At 48.6% G+C, this 14,065-nt stretch overlaps 1 protein-coding gene across 3 annotated transcripts in view; it reads right to left on the reverse strand.

The window, feature by feature from the left end:
- NCALD (neurocalcin delta) overlaps window positions 1-14,065 on the reverse strand; it is a 276,746-nt gene continuing 262,681 nt past the window's right edge. For all 3 annotated transcript variants that reach the window (XM_043601496.1, XM_043601497.1, XM_043601495.1), the window contains 2 exons: window positions 5,813-5,918; window positions 1-2,745 (listed from right to left, as the gene is read on the reverse strand). In XM_043601496.1, the coding sequence (XP_043457431.1) occupies window positions 2,648-2,745; window positions 5,813-5,918 (204 nt within the window). In that variant the 3' untranslated portion in view covers window positions 1-2,647. The remainder of the gene's footprint in view (window positions 2,746-5,812; window positions 5,919-14,065) is intronic.

A 14,065-nucleotide genomic window follows, 5' to 3' on the forward strand; every position in this document is an offset into this window, starting at 1 on the left:
TCATCCTTCAAGTCATAAGCCACTTTATTCCAGTCCCTTGAAATCACAGACTGCCTTGATTTTAGACAGAACAGACCATTTCCAGAGGTCCCTCAACACAGCAATGACAATAAACAGCCCAGCAAAGGAGTGACATAAACTTTTAGGCATTCAACCTTCTGGGTGCTGCAGAGTCCCTTGGCCAAATTTAAGTGCATTGCATTGGACATACAAAGCCCTTCCTGGGAAGGAATAGAAGAGAAAAACAACCATCGAGAAAATACAGACAGGGTCAATGGCAGGCCAGGACGAGGACTATTTCTGTGCATCTCAGGCATGTCGGTGTTCGTCAGCCATGCATCTGGCTCTGTTTTCTCTCCTAAGCAGCTGGAGCCCCTCTCCCCTCCTTCTCACTACAGCTCTCAGTTCTAGGGAACTGGATGAGTCTGGCTCAACAAGATGTCCTGACCGAAGGCAGAGCCCAGGCGGACTTGCCCAAATATTAACTGACTCCCCACCCTCTTTGGAGAACTGAAAGGGAGGAATTTGGTCTTCAGTCCACAGCCGGAAGGGCTTTCCCTCCCAACCCCAGGGTGGGGGAAGGATGCACCTCCTGAACACAACCAGCAGAGGTGCTGGGTCCCTCACCCCCTCTGCTCTCCGCCTCTTAGGGTAATCCCCTGGTTTTCAGACCCAGATCTTACCACTCGGCCCAAGGAGGAATTTGGCAAGTCTCAGGGCTGACCGACTGGGAGGAGCTGACACTTAGAGGAAGATAAAGATTATTTTACCAAGTCTAGGCCTCCAAATTTCATTCTGCAAAGTTGGTTCATTTTGGCAAACCATACAAATTCAGATTTTTGCTACCAGTTAAAATGGACTCAAGTAACACTGAGGAATCTAGAGTTAGAATGGACTCAACATCATCTTCCTCACGGTTATTTCTGTCTTTCTGTGGGTCATGATCTTCAGGAAGTAGCTTCAGTGCAGACAGACCCACTAAGGACCTCTCGGCCTCCTCCTGGGGCAGGGTCTACCATCTACATCCTTGAGGGTTTGGACTTCCCCATGCCTACGCTTGGGAAAATATGACGGACTTACCTGTGATCAGCAATTTTTACTCTTAACTTTCAATTCCAATTAGTGTGCGTGAGATCGCCAGACCAAACAGCGACGCAAATTTGCAGTCACCTCTCAAAATAGAAATCTGCATTCAAAGAACATGGTGATGGAAAATACCTTGGGATTCCCCATAGCAGGCCCTGGAAATCACAGACGCACTGGCCCATGCCTTCTTCATGATGAGTCAGCCGGCTGCCCGACCTCTGGTTGTTTGAAGGGCCACTGGGAGCATGAAAAGGTCAGTATTCCAGATACAGCTCCCTAATCATACATGTGGCTTAAGCCACTGGGAAGTCCCAAGAATTTATGGTATATATATTTTTTTCGGGTCTAAGGAATATTGATCTATTCAGAAGAGCACCACACTTCCAATCTAATACCACTGAGCTGCTGGGCTGAGTGAGCTAACCATCACCTCACATCTCTCACAAATATTAACCTTCTGGTGGCTCCCAAGGACGTGTCCCACTTAAACCTGCCCTAGTCTATTCTCCAGGCACAACCACTCTGGAAATGCACTCGAAATTAAGGTTGGGCCCTAGTCATGGTGACTTTGTACTTCTCTGGAATATATAAAATATACCTGTTGACTGGTGCATTTGTGCAAAGACAGATAATGACTTTAAAACAAGACATAGACATTCATTATAGTTGGCTTACTTCACATTAAGCTACTAAAAACAGTCTTCTGTAATAAGATTGTATTAGTGCTCACTAAACATGCATTTCATTTAAACAAGGCAAAACACTTAATTTGGTCTGCAATACCCAATAGTTTATGTACAGCAGTCTTTTGTCTTAATCACAATAGGCAACAAGACGGGTCTGGTTTTGTTATATAAGTTACCGTTTGTGTTTAATTTCCAAAGAAACTCATCGTAGCTCAGCTAGTGTAAACGCCGTGAGAAAACAGCTGAGCCATCATTTTCCTCTTCTCTATGAATTTACCTTGACACGTTCACAGCTTAGACACTACAACAGCCTGCTGGGGAAGAGGGTGGAGTGGACGCCTCCACGTCCCTTCGATAGCCTGGCCCCAGAGGGTTCCTTGTCCTTGCGGAACCCAGCACATGGCGCCATCACCCCGAGGGCACGTGCGACTCCAGACCCGGGTGGGGAGTTTTGTTTTTCCAACAAGCCCCTGGAAGCTTGCGATCGAATCACTGGACCGAATTGTTTTCCCTTCTCTTGCCTCCCCAAGTCTTCGGTTTCAGAACAGAGACATTGGAATCAGAAGAAAAATGACAATGATGATAGCGATGGAAAAATCATAGAACAACGAACACCACAAGGTCTGTGCAAGACAGCACTGTCCATGCTCGGCCACAAGCGATTGGGGCTCCGGGCATTCCCACAACAAAGGAAGCTGAAGGCGTCACGGAGGAAGGTGCATCTGACCTCACGGGGGGGGGGGGGGGGGGGGGGCAGCATCACCATCAATATTGTTTGGCAAAAAAAAAAAAAAAAAAAAAGAAAAAGACAAACTTGTTAAAAAGGAAGATCGAAAGGGAACACAAGCAGCTCTACGATCCGTAGGGCGCGGGGCTCAGAACTGGCCGGCACTGCTGGGGTCACACTGCAGGAGACGCACTATGGACGGGTCGCTCTTGGCCCCTCGGATGAATTCCTCCAGGGACAGTTTTCCTAGAAAGCAAGAGGACAGGTGAGCGGCGGCTGGTGGCAGCTGCAGGGCCTTACGGTCGTCCCACTGCATCTTGGTGGCGGTGACCGCTCACCTTCTCCCCTGCGGTCGCACCCTCTGCACTTCCCACCTGAGACCCATGGGGCAGGGCGCGGCTCATCACCGCAAAGCTAGCACCTAGCACGGCACCCTGCTTCCTGGGAGCCCATCGCTGACCTGGCGGCAGGTGGCCCTGACAGGACCCCTGCCCTCATAGCTCTTCCAGCTCCAGTTCCCAGGAGGGGGTGGGAGGTTCTCATTCAGTATTGGTGAAGTTACCTGGCCTTTGTAGTATTATTATTATTATCATTTTAGAGAGAGGGAGAGAGAGAATCCCAAGCAGGCTCAGCGCTGTCAGCACAGAGCCCCTGATGCTTAACGGGCTGAGCGACCCAGGCGCCCCTGGCCTTTGCATTTTTAGGAGAATGAGCTGTGCTCTGTCAGCACCAAAGCCGTCACGGGGTTCCCACGGTTCCCAGAGCCTGCTGGCCTCCTCCGGGTGCACTTAGGTCTGCTGCAAGAGTCCCTCTGCTTGCATGTGAGCAGAGGGGCCCTCGCAGACATCTGGGGGGAGGACCTTCTTTTGGACAACATGGGAGGAGGCTGCCCCTCCATCCAAAGTAAGGAGAATACAGGGGTGTTCGCACGAGGCAGACGGATGCCCTGCCGGGTCCTTTGGGTCAAACAACGGGCTAGAGGAGGGACACTTGGCCTCCTGCGATCCCATTCCTATCTGTGTGTCCCTTTTCTTTCTGAGCAAGCTGGAATATATGTTGAATTCCCTTCTGTCATACTGTTGTGGGGGGTGGGGGCGGCACAAAGCTTCTCCACCATTGCTGATGCTTCCAGAAGGGTCCCTCCTTGGGAAGAGCTGTTGGGCCTGTTCTTGATAGGAGCGCCCACAAGGGACCTGCTCCCCCTGCCCCCGAGGACAGCCCATGCCCACTGGGGCTTCCTGTTGCTGTGGGTCTTGTCCGAATGCCCTCAGGCTCTCACACTAGGCTCTACCCGACCCCCCCCCCCCCCGCCCCCCGCAACAAAATCCATCCTCAAGAATTGTCTCTTACTTCTCCACTCATTCCAGACCCAGACAGGAAGGATACTGCCTACGGAAGCCTTCACCACCCCGTACTCAGAGACATCAACAAATATGTCTTCCCCTTCGTCACAACCCCCTCCCCCAGCACCTAGTTCTCATTTAACCAAATCTACTTTAGCTACAAGGAGGAGAAAGGCGGGCTTTTATGCATCTATTTATTTTTAATATAGAGCAGGCCACCTCTAGGCTTTGTGTCCTGCCCCTGCTCTAACCGTGGTTAAAATGGTGAAGACTTGTTAGGTTTGAAAGGCTGGCGTGAGCAAAGGCAGAGGGCAATGGCCACTTGAACGCTTGAGGATCTCCAAAGGTAAGCCCTGGGAACCTTGGACCGGAAGCAGCGGGGAACACCCAACATTTCACCTCTATGTCTGGGTCTCTTGGATTAACTCCCCATGTGCTTCTGAGTAGACTCCAGGGCTACGTTGCCTGTGTGTCCTGACTTTTCCAGTCTGAGGCCTGGGGCTCCACGCAAAGAGCCTCCACCAAGAAGGATCTCACAGTGGGGAGACTGTAGGTGAAGCCTCTGCTCCAGGCTCCCACCCCCTCCCCACTTTTGCCCCTTAGGAAAGCACCGGGCTTTTAGCAGCGGGATGTGTTCCGTGAGTGCTGCCCCAGTCAGGACCCCGTGATACCATTATAGCGAGCCTCTAACTCCCTGCCTATGAGCAGCACACACGAAAGTTTTGTCCTCCAGCACCCGCACCTTCGCTCGTCCTATAGCTCTCTTCCTGCCGGGGGGGCTGGGCCCTAGAGCAGGACACAAACCCACCTGTGCTCCCCTGGAGCACCAGCAAAACGTGCAGTTGAAAATCAGCAAGTACATTAACTGTCAAACAATCCCATTTGTTTTGTCTTCGCAAAACAATCTATCTGCCGTGAATTAAGGTGCGTAAGGGGAAATCGGATGTGATAGCACCTTTGTGCAGGAAGCAAAGCAAACAGATTGGTCTGCACCCTGCCAAGCCAGATTCTCAGGCAGCTGGTGCCCCCGAGGCGCGTGGAGTAGAAAGAGAGGCTCCCTGTACTACAAAGCCTCCTGTCATTCTGTCCACCAGCACCATTTGGGGGATACAAGAGCGTTCGCACGTCACGGACAAGATTTGCTGGGGACGCCCAGGGAATCAGGGGAGCTGGTAATAATAGCAAGTGTTACCCTGCCTGACGCGTGGGTTTCTTATGTACCAGACTCAGCGCTCAGCGCTTTAAATTCAGGTGTCCCATCTAAATAGGGTGGCCAGATTTGGCAGATAAAATACAGGATGCCCAGTTAAACACTGAATTTCAAATAAACAAGAATTCTTCTCATGTAAGTATGTCCCATATATTTCACAGGGCATACTTCTAGAAAGAAAATCATTTGTTTATCCAAAATTCAGAGTTGATTAGGCCTCCTATAACTTATCTGGCAACCCAATATCTAAAACCCACTGTCCTTGAGTTTGAAATCCACTCTTCCTTTTCACTTTGGATTGTTCTGATTCCTCTTGTTGGGTCTGAATTGTGGATGGCACCCTCAGGGTGGAAACTGCTGGCCACCTCCCTCCCCTCCTCCCCTTCCCCACAAGGGCTGGGGAAGACCAGACTCCAGGAAACCAACACCTTAGGGCATGCGCAGAAGAGCCCAACCACACCCCCTGGGCAGGCTGGGGTGAAAGGCCAGGGTCTGAGTGGAGTAGCACCAAGTCCCTCTCTGCTTTCTGATTAGCTGGCCTGCAGGGATCCAGCCTGCTGTGGCTTAGGCCTGTTCCCACCTCGGTCCTTCTCTGTCCTGTACTACCAGGGAGCATGCGGGATGAGCCAGTTTCACAAAGAGCTGAAAGCCACGTCTTTGCAGCCAGTATCTTGCCCTCGGGTGGCATTGCCCTGCCTGGGTGGCCCCAGCCCCTCCAGCAGTCCCCACTGAGCAGAGCAAAGCAGCCTTGGCCTCCTACCATCTCTGTTGGTGTCCATCTGGCGGAAGATCTTTTCTGTCCTTTTCTCTGGGGTTGACTCGTCTTCAGGCATTTTCATTACGGAGGAAACCATCTTATAGATCGCCTGGGGACAGAAACAACGTATAAGCCAGAAACATAACAGCCTTATTATTAAACCTCCCAAATGTAGGGGGGAATGGGACATCCTCCATTAGCCCAGGGAGCTAGTCCCATTCCTGCCGATCTGTTGTAGAAAACCGATGTGCAGTAAGACTACCGAGAGATCCCTGGCCAGCAGAACTTGCTTGCTCCAGCAGTGAGAACCTGGCAGGAAGACCCACTAGACCCCTGTGTCTCAGACTTTCTTGTGCATATGAATCCCCTGGGGATCTTGTGAAAATGCAGAATCTGATTGATCAGGGCGGGGTGGGGGTAATGGGGGCCTGGGACTCTGCACTTTTTTTAAAAATTTTTTTAATGTTTGTTTATTTTTGAGAGAGAGAGAGAGAGAGAGACAGAGTGTAAGCAGGGGAGGGGCAGAGAGAGAGGGTGACACAGAATCCTAAGCAGGATCCAGGCTCTGAGCTGTCAGCACAGAGCCTACCCAACACGGGGCTGGAACTCACAAAGGGCAAGACCATGGCCTGAGCCTAAGTCAACACTTAACTGGATGAACCACCCAGGTGCCCCTGGGATTCTGTATTTCTAACAAGCTCCCGTGTGATGCTGCTGTTGCTATCCTGAGAACACCACTTCTAAAAGCAAGGCTGTGGATAAGAGTCCTCAGGTCAGAAAGACAGGTGGGTCTCTCCACCTTGGTCCCTCAAGCATAATAAACCCATGATGGCCTGCAAATGTCCGTGCATGTCTTCTCCCAGGCAGACATTACTAATCCATCCCAATTCTCTCCCCCTCCCCCTGCCCCCATATGTGGCAATCACCTCACATTCCTTTCCAGCAAGCTCCCGGGCATCCCCAAGATGGAGGCAAGCTGCCATCCAAGCTTTGTATTCAATAATTTAGCAGCTCAAGGCTTAAGAGAAATTGGGTAAATCTGATGAGCAACAGAGGGTTTGACTGAGTTTCGTATGCAATACTGAAGCTGTCTCCCCCACCATAGTGGAGCCCGTGTGTTACTCAGTAAAGGCTTGGAATGTGGCAGTTGTCAAATGTGGATTTGATTTGGAAATAATGTAAAGTCACTGTTTTTATCCCCAGGCCATGACTTTGCTAATCAGATTCACTCTGGGTACTTTCGTCTGGGGAAGCAGTTTTAGAAAAAGTAGATTTTGCAGGAGGGTGGGCATAAAAAAATCTGGGAAGTTCTGGAGCTTCAGATGCCATGGGATAGTTGGAGGGAGGGGAGAAAGGAAGCCAGCTGAGAGAAAGTAGTTTTCCAATGAGAAATGTGTGAGAGAAAAAAAATTGATACTAAAGGCTCAACTTAACTTGCTTTACAGTCTTTTTTAGGATAAACTCTGCCTCATTCTGGAGAAAAAGGCGGCGAATGTTCTAATCCCAATCAATAAATGAGGAATGAAAAACTGACTCACCCAGGGTTCACCCTTGGGCGGATTCCACACCATAGGGATCCCTCAGGCCAGGTTCCCTGAGTCTGTCTGAAACCCCCCCCAAAGCCCTTGCTCAACTCCAGGGTGGCCTCCACAGTGATTCTGCCTGGGAGAAAAGTCAATTCAGAGTTACAGCTCTGTCTCAGATCGTGGGTGTCACTGGGGTAAACTTGGCCATAGTCAGCTCCCTCAGGAAACGTTCATGGAAGTGTGCAGTGAAGGCATGAGACAAACCACACTCTGTCTTCCTCCTGGACCCCTACTTGCTGTCCACTCTAGCCCGGGTCTACACCGCCATCTGTGCTGGGCCTAGAGTGCCAAATGCCAAGCCTCTGGGGACACCTGACTCCTGCAGGGAACTAGAAAAGCCCATAAAGATAGAGTGCTTTTTACAAACAGGAAGACAGGTGCTCAGAGTTCCTGGACCAGGTGAACATTTGGTAATGGCAGCAGAGAGCAGAAGTCCTCTCCAGAGCTCGACAACCTGCCTAACACCCACCTTGGTTTCCTGGACCAGCAGCAGCTCTGTTTATGCTCTTCCCTTATCTCGGTGCTCACCTGGCCCTCTCCCTCTCCCAAAAATCCTACTCATGTGTTAAGGGCAGGTTGAAATGTTACCCTCCTCCAGGAAGTCTTCCAGGGTCTTCCTTCTATGTGTAATTTCCCTTCCTCTGTGCTAGCAAATGGCTCTATTCAAAGCCTCTCTTGGATCATTCCATCCCATTTACTTGAATGGTAGTTACCAACAACATTCTCCTCCTAGACGGGATGGTGGCAGTCTGCTCTGGCTATTCATTGAACCCCTGACACTTCCTAACACAGGGCTTTGCACAGACTTGGGCTCATAAGTTTGAAGGATTCATTCAGGAATAACTGTCCCCAGCCCCCCATCACCTCCTCTCAGGCTCTTCCTCTACTCTCAATGTTCTATTCTGCTTCTCGTTATAAAGTTCCCCTTTCTCCTCTTGTTATGCTTTTCTCAGCTTCCCATTCTCTTTTCTTCCTCCCTTTCTTTATATAATTAAACATATTCATGTGAAACCCCTTAAAGATTCTGTTGGGGAGGGAGACTTTCCTCTGCCCTTCAAAAGCCCTCTAATTGGACTAAGACTCAAGCTGACAAGAGACAAACAGGAGGAAATCAAATTTAATATTGTGCACATGGGGAATCCACACAGATATCAAAAATTCCAAAGACAGTCGAAATGAGGCATGTATGTCATCCTGAACTAAGGAGAAGGGGACAGGAGTCTGGGACTTCAAAGGGAAAAATTGTAATTCACAGGAAAATGAAAAGGAGTAAATGTTTGGTAAACAAATGTGTCCTGGGGACACTTGGAAACCATGGGACGTAGAGGACTTTGATCAAACAGGCCTTGCTAGGTTCCTTCCTGGCTACCACACCTAGTTCATATCATAACGTAGTTCTTTGTGGTGATGGTTCCCTTCCTGGTGCAGGTCCTCTACCTAAATTCTTTTTAGACAGTTGTGGGGGAGGCAAAGAGCTTTCCTTGAATCTGCTCAGTTTCAAATGCTCAGTTAAAAAACTCAAAATAATCTTCATGCCTAAGTGGCCCATCTTGGGCACCCTGCCCTTGGCCCCCACAATTTTTCAGTCTATCAAAAGCTACGGGCTCTCCGCTCAGGAACCAGGCACACATGCTCGTGGATCTCCACTCACTGTTACAGACAGCTTCAGGGGCTCATGGATTCAGGAGCCCGTCCACGGACTCCAGGTGGGAAAACCCCTGATCTCAATTTACCCCCTCTCCTTTTGTCATTCATCCATTCACTCAGTCATTCCCCAACTATTTGTCAATCAGCTATCACATACCAGGCCTATCTACCCCATCCTTGCCCTCAAAGGTTTACTGTTAAGTAAGGCAGACTGACATTATTTAAACAATCAAAGAAATGAGTGTAAAACATTTGTTGAGGAAAGTGCTACAAAGGAGGGTGCATGGTCTTATGAGATGTTGTAACGGGGGAACACTCCTTACCGGGAGGATGAGGGCAGTCTTCCCCGAGGAGTGAGGAAAGCAAAAAGATGAAGGAAGTGGACAGCTTACAGAGAAAAGGGACAGAGGAAACAGGTGCATAGACACCCAGGTAGGAAGAATGGCAAGAAGGCTGAGGGAGTGTGGGGGATATGGTACAAGATGTGGCTCTGGAGCAGCTCAGGACAGACCACTGGGGCCCCGATCAGATGAGGGTATTTGTATTTCTCCAATAAGCAATCAAAAGAGAGAAGCGATATTAAATTTGATTCTATTTGCACCTACTCCCCAAATCCATCCCTACTCCCTTACTTGCAGGCAATGGTGGTCAGAGAATTTAAAAACTGTCATTAATAATTTACTCATCATTTCTTGAGTGTCTACTACGTGCTAGGTGGTGGCAGTCAACTATCAACATGACCGATATGGTCTTTCTTATTGTGTATCTCACCAGTCCTCTGGTAGAAGGCTAGGGAGACACCATATTGGTGACCCAAAGCACCATTTAGATGGGTGCAGTGATTCCAGTGATGTCTTACTGTTACAAAAGCCTTCACTTACACTACCTCTGGTTCCCATGATGGTGAGTAAACTCACTGGTCGGGAGCATTCCTTGGAACTCCCAGCCTCTAAGAGCTGGGGCTCATGAAATTCTTCTCCTTCCTGGAATTCTGATGGGAAGTCAACTGTGCAATAATCCAGAGATTATTCCCTTAATACTCTTGGTTGAACAAACGAAAGATCAAATGAACAGATGAATTTGTGTTAGAAAACGAGGTTCCCACACTCAACAGAAGGTCTTTAAGAGATTTAGCCTTTTGCTATTAGGCCAAAGGAGTGGGGTTGGAACAGAGAAATAAAGATGGGTTAATATAAAAACCAAAATCAAAATCAAAACAAAGCAATGAAGAAAGTCAGGATGCCCTTACCTCAGTATATTTGCAAACAGGACTTCTGGAATTGGGCAAGAGGCACAATGTCTGAGCATATTGTAAAGTTGAGGAGGAAGTGAGGGCTCCTTCGAGAGGCTCACATTCCAGACAGCTCTTTCATGGCCCTAGGTTAGAATTTTTTTTTTTTAATGTGCATCAATTCACAGACAGGGGTTAGTGGATTATTCACAAAACCAGGTCTCTGATGTGTGTGGCACCAGAGCAGTGAGCAAAGAGCTGAGGTGACAAGTCCCTGTGGTCCCAAGAGTGAGTAAGTAGATGGCGACCAGGCAAAACCACATTTGGGAAATCGTCTGTCCCCTTCCCACGGCATCAATAACCCAGAGCTGATTGCATTAGAACTTCAGAATCTAGGACTCCACAGCACAGGGAGAAAAGACACAATGCCAGACAGCAATCTGAAACAAATCATGTCTTTTATTAGCTCTACTACCCCCCCTCCCCAAATTTAATGGGATTAAACCATGAAGAGGCCAGGCTACTTTCCTGCTTATTTTTAGCAATGTCAATGAGAGGCCCAGCAGGGACATCCTGTTTTTAATTAAACTTGAAGAGCCTTATTCTCAAATCTGGGTAAACACAGAGCTATGGGTTGCCCAAGAGCCCAGCTCTGGCTCTGCCCCTATATAGGCTTGGGATAGTTTTCTGCCCTGCAGCCCGGGGTCTCACCAGCTTCCTTGTGCCCTATATTTTTCTTCCTTTTTTCCTCTGAATGAACCACTTCTTGGAATTCTGGAAAATTAGGAGTCACGTCTGCACTGATAAAAGTTGTAGGATTAACGGAGGGCAGGCACAGTGCCAAGAGTCAAACTTGACCTTCTCTCTCTAAAGGAAACCAGACCGTCTTTTTTCACCAGATGGAGGGTCTTCTAACAGGACATCCAAGGCCGCGTGACAACTGACCAAGGGCAGAAGAAGTTAAACGGTACAGGGTGGGGGGTTGCTTTGAGATTCCAGATAAAGAACAGCACCCCACTTAGAAGAATATTGCACATCGGGAAATGAGGGTGGAGAGAGGCCGTGAGGATCTTTCTTAGAAACACTTTTGAAATAGGATCGAAGTCTGTGTGTCTGGAATGGTGTCAGTGGTTTCTTGTTCAGAGTGAAAAGAACACCTGAAGTCAGTAACTTCCCTAATGTTCTATGCAGGTGCTGTAGGTACCTTCACAGGGAGAGGGGGAAGGGAGAAGACCCTGTCCCTTTTCAACCAAAGCCGCTCCATTCCTATTTTAGGTTCCATGTAAGATTTTACTTGAAAAAAGCAAACTCATTGCCCTCAAAATCCTGTGTGTGTGTGCGCACACGCACACGCACGCGCATGTGAATAGCCCTGCCATCCACCCTGTGGTGCAAAGACATCTTCGGCACCTCTCTGCCATCTATCTCCATTTCTAGGACCCAGTGAATCTGTCTCCTTAGTATTTTCTTAAATCTATCATTCCTCCTGTCACTGTCCTGTTTTAAGTCAGCAGTGATACCCATCATTCTTAGATATGGGCAATTAATATTTGTTTTCAATCTTACATTAAGTGCAACGCAAAAGCAGCTTCAAAGAGCCCCATCCGAAGAGGCCTTTTATTGTCCCTAACAGGCATTCCAGAGCTGTTGTATTCTAGGCCTCTATGTTTGGGGGATTGGGGGGCAATGATGAGTTTGATTCGGGAATACTGACCTTCAAGTGCCAGTGCAACATCTCGGTGGAGATGTTTACTAAGATTTGGACGTAACAAAGTTGGAGATCTGGAAGTAATCAGTTGTTTCCTGCATAAATTGGGGCTAATAAGGTTGGCATGAAGATTCAATGAGATCATGCACGTGCACGGAGTTGAGCAGTATCTTGCAAAACTTCAGGTCTACCCAGAGCCTGGTAAGGTGACCTTATTTGAAAGTAGGGTCTTTGACGATGTAATCAGGTAAAATAAGATCATGCCGGATTAGGACGGGCCCTAATCGATCCAGCAATTCAAAGGAAGGAAAGTTGGACACGGACACACAGGAAGAATGTCATGAGATGATGGAGGCAGAAGCTGGAGTGATGCAGCTGTGAGCCAAGAAATGCCAAGTGTTACCAGTCACCACCGATGCTAAGAGGCGTGAAACAGACTACCCTCCCCGCCGGAGTTCCCAGAAGGAACCAACCTTGTCCCTACCTTGATTTTGGACTCTGGCCCCCAGAACCCTGAGAGAATACATTCCTGTGGTTCTACGCTTCCCAGTTTATGACAATTTGTTATGGCAACCCTAGGAAACTACCCCAGCGTGGAAAGCACTCATCATTATGCTCAACCCACCGCAAACACTGATGAGAGGAGACTTCTTGGAGGGAACGACAGGAAATAAGGGCTGTAGCTGGAACTCTGAGAGTATCCATGGTCAGGGAGCCGAAGAACGAAGAGCAGTCCACGAAGGACATTGGAAGGGAAGAGCCAGAGAGGGCTGCCTCGCTCACATTGCCAGATGGCATACTGGATGCTAAGAGTTAAACTCTTGTCATAAGATTAATCCCCTAATAAGAAAGGGATAAACCAAACACAACTGGTAAGCGCGAAGATTAGTCCTGAGAGGAAGCCACTAGCCGAAGCAATTGCTTTAGAACTTCCTCCAGGAAAGAAATCGAAGGTGCACGCCAGGGTCATATCCGTGGTCCACATTCATAATTGAGAATTAGGTGAGGGTGTGGACCTGAATTCCCAGGTACCCTATCAAAATAGATTAGAAGCTCTTGTCTCACCCCTCACTCTTTTTTCCCCCAGAATCAAAAGAGCACAGTGTTTTAGGTCTCCAGGAATATATTAAAATTGACCTAGTGTCTATGACACCGATTTAGAACGATGATCGGGAGGAAAAATGCAAGGTGCCACTCAGGAAGTGGCTCTTAAAGAACGTAAAGAAGGTTTCCCGGTCCTGACCTTGGTCCTCTGTGGCACAAATACTCACAAGCTGGTTGTGCGAAAGGTCACAGTTGGTGATCTTGCAACCAGCTGGGACTAATCTGTGCATTTGTGTGGTGCTCCTGGAGGGCAAACCTGTGCCCCGTCCCCCTGCTTGGGAGTCTCTCTCTCTCTGCCCCTCCCCCGCTCATGCTCGAGCTCTCTCTCAAAATAAATAAACATTTAAAAAGAAAAAAATTCCAATACTGCTCAAAGAAACAAAAATGTATCTTCTGTGATGAGTTGCCAATATACCCCCAACCTCCTTCCTTCAGGTCTCATTCATTCAAAAGGTATAAAAAGGTAGACTAAGGGTGTCCTGAAGTTCATTTGCCTTCATCAAAAATGCCAATTAACCCTGAATCATAACTAGGAGGAAGGGTCTGATTCCAAGACAGCATTCTCTCCCTGGGAGTGCTGTGGTCCCATTGATGGATCCTCAAATTCAGTGCTCTCTTACCCCCAACATCCCAGGGAAGGTCCAGGCATTCATGGCCAAACCAGCAATGCCACTCTTTGGCTCCCTCGGCCCCTTCCTCGGCCCCTGTGCTGTGAAGGGTGTAGGTGTGCAGACCTATCTCCACCTGGGCCGATGCACAGACAGGAAGCCTTCTCCCCGCTCTTGTAGCGGAGGGCTGACCCTAGCTCCCACCCAGAGGAGAGGCTCTGCTGTAAAATGGGGAAAAGTCAGAGCTGTGGTCTGGCTCATGACTCCCGAGAGGCGGTTTTGATGCGATAAAACACTGGGCCTACATCATGTTCCTCAATTTGTCACTTAAAAAAAAAAAATAAGCATGTGAATGTAAAAATGTTCAAGACT

The sequence above is a fragment of the Prionailurus bengalensis genome, chromosome F2, assembly GCF_016509475.1.
Source record: "Prionailurus bengalensis isolate Pbe53 chromosome F2, Fcat_Pben_1.1_paternal_pri, whole genome shotgun sequence".
Lineage (NCBI taxonomy): Eukaryota > Metazoa > Chordata > Mammalia > Carnivora > Felidae > Prionailurus > Prionailurus bengalensis.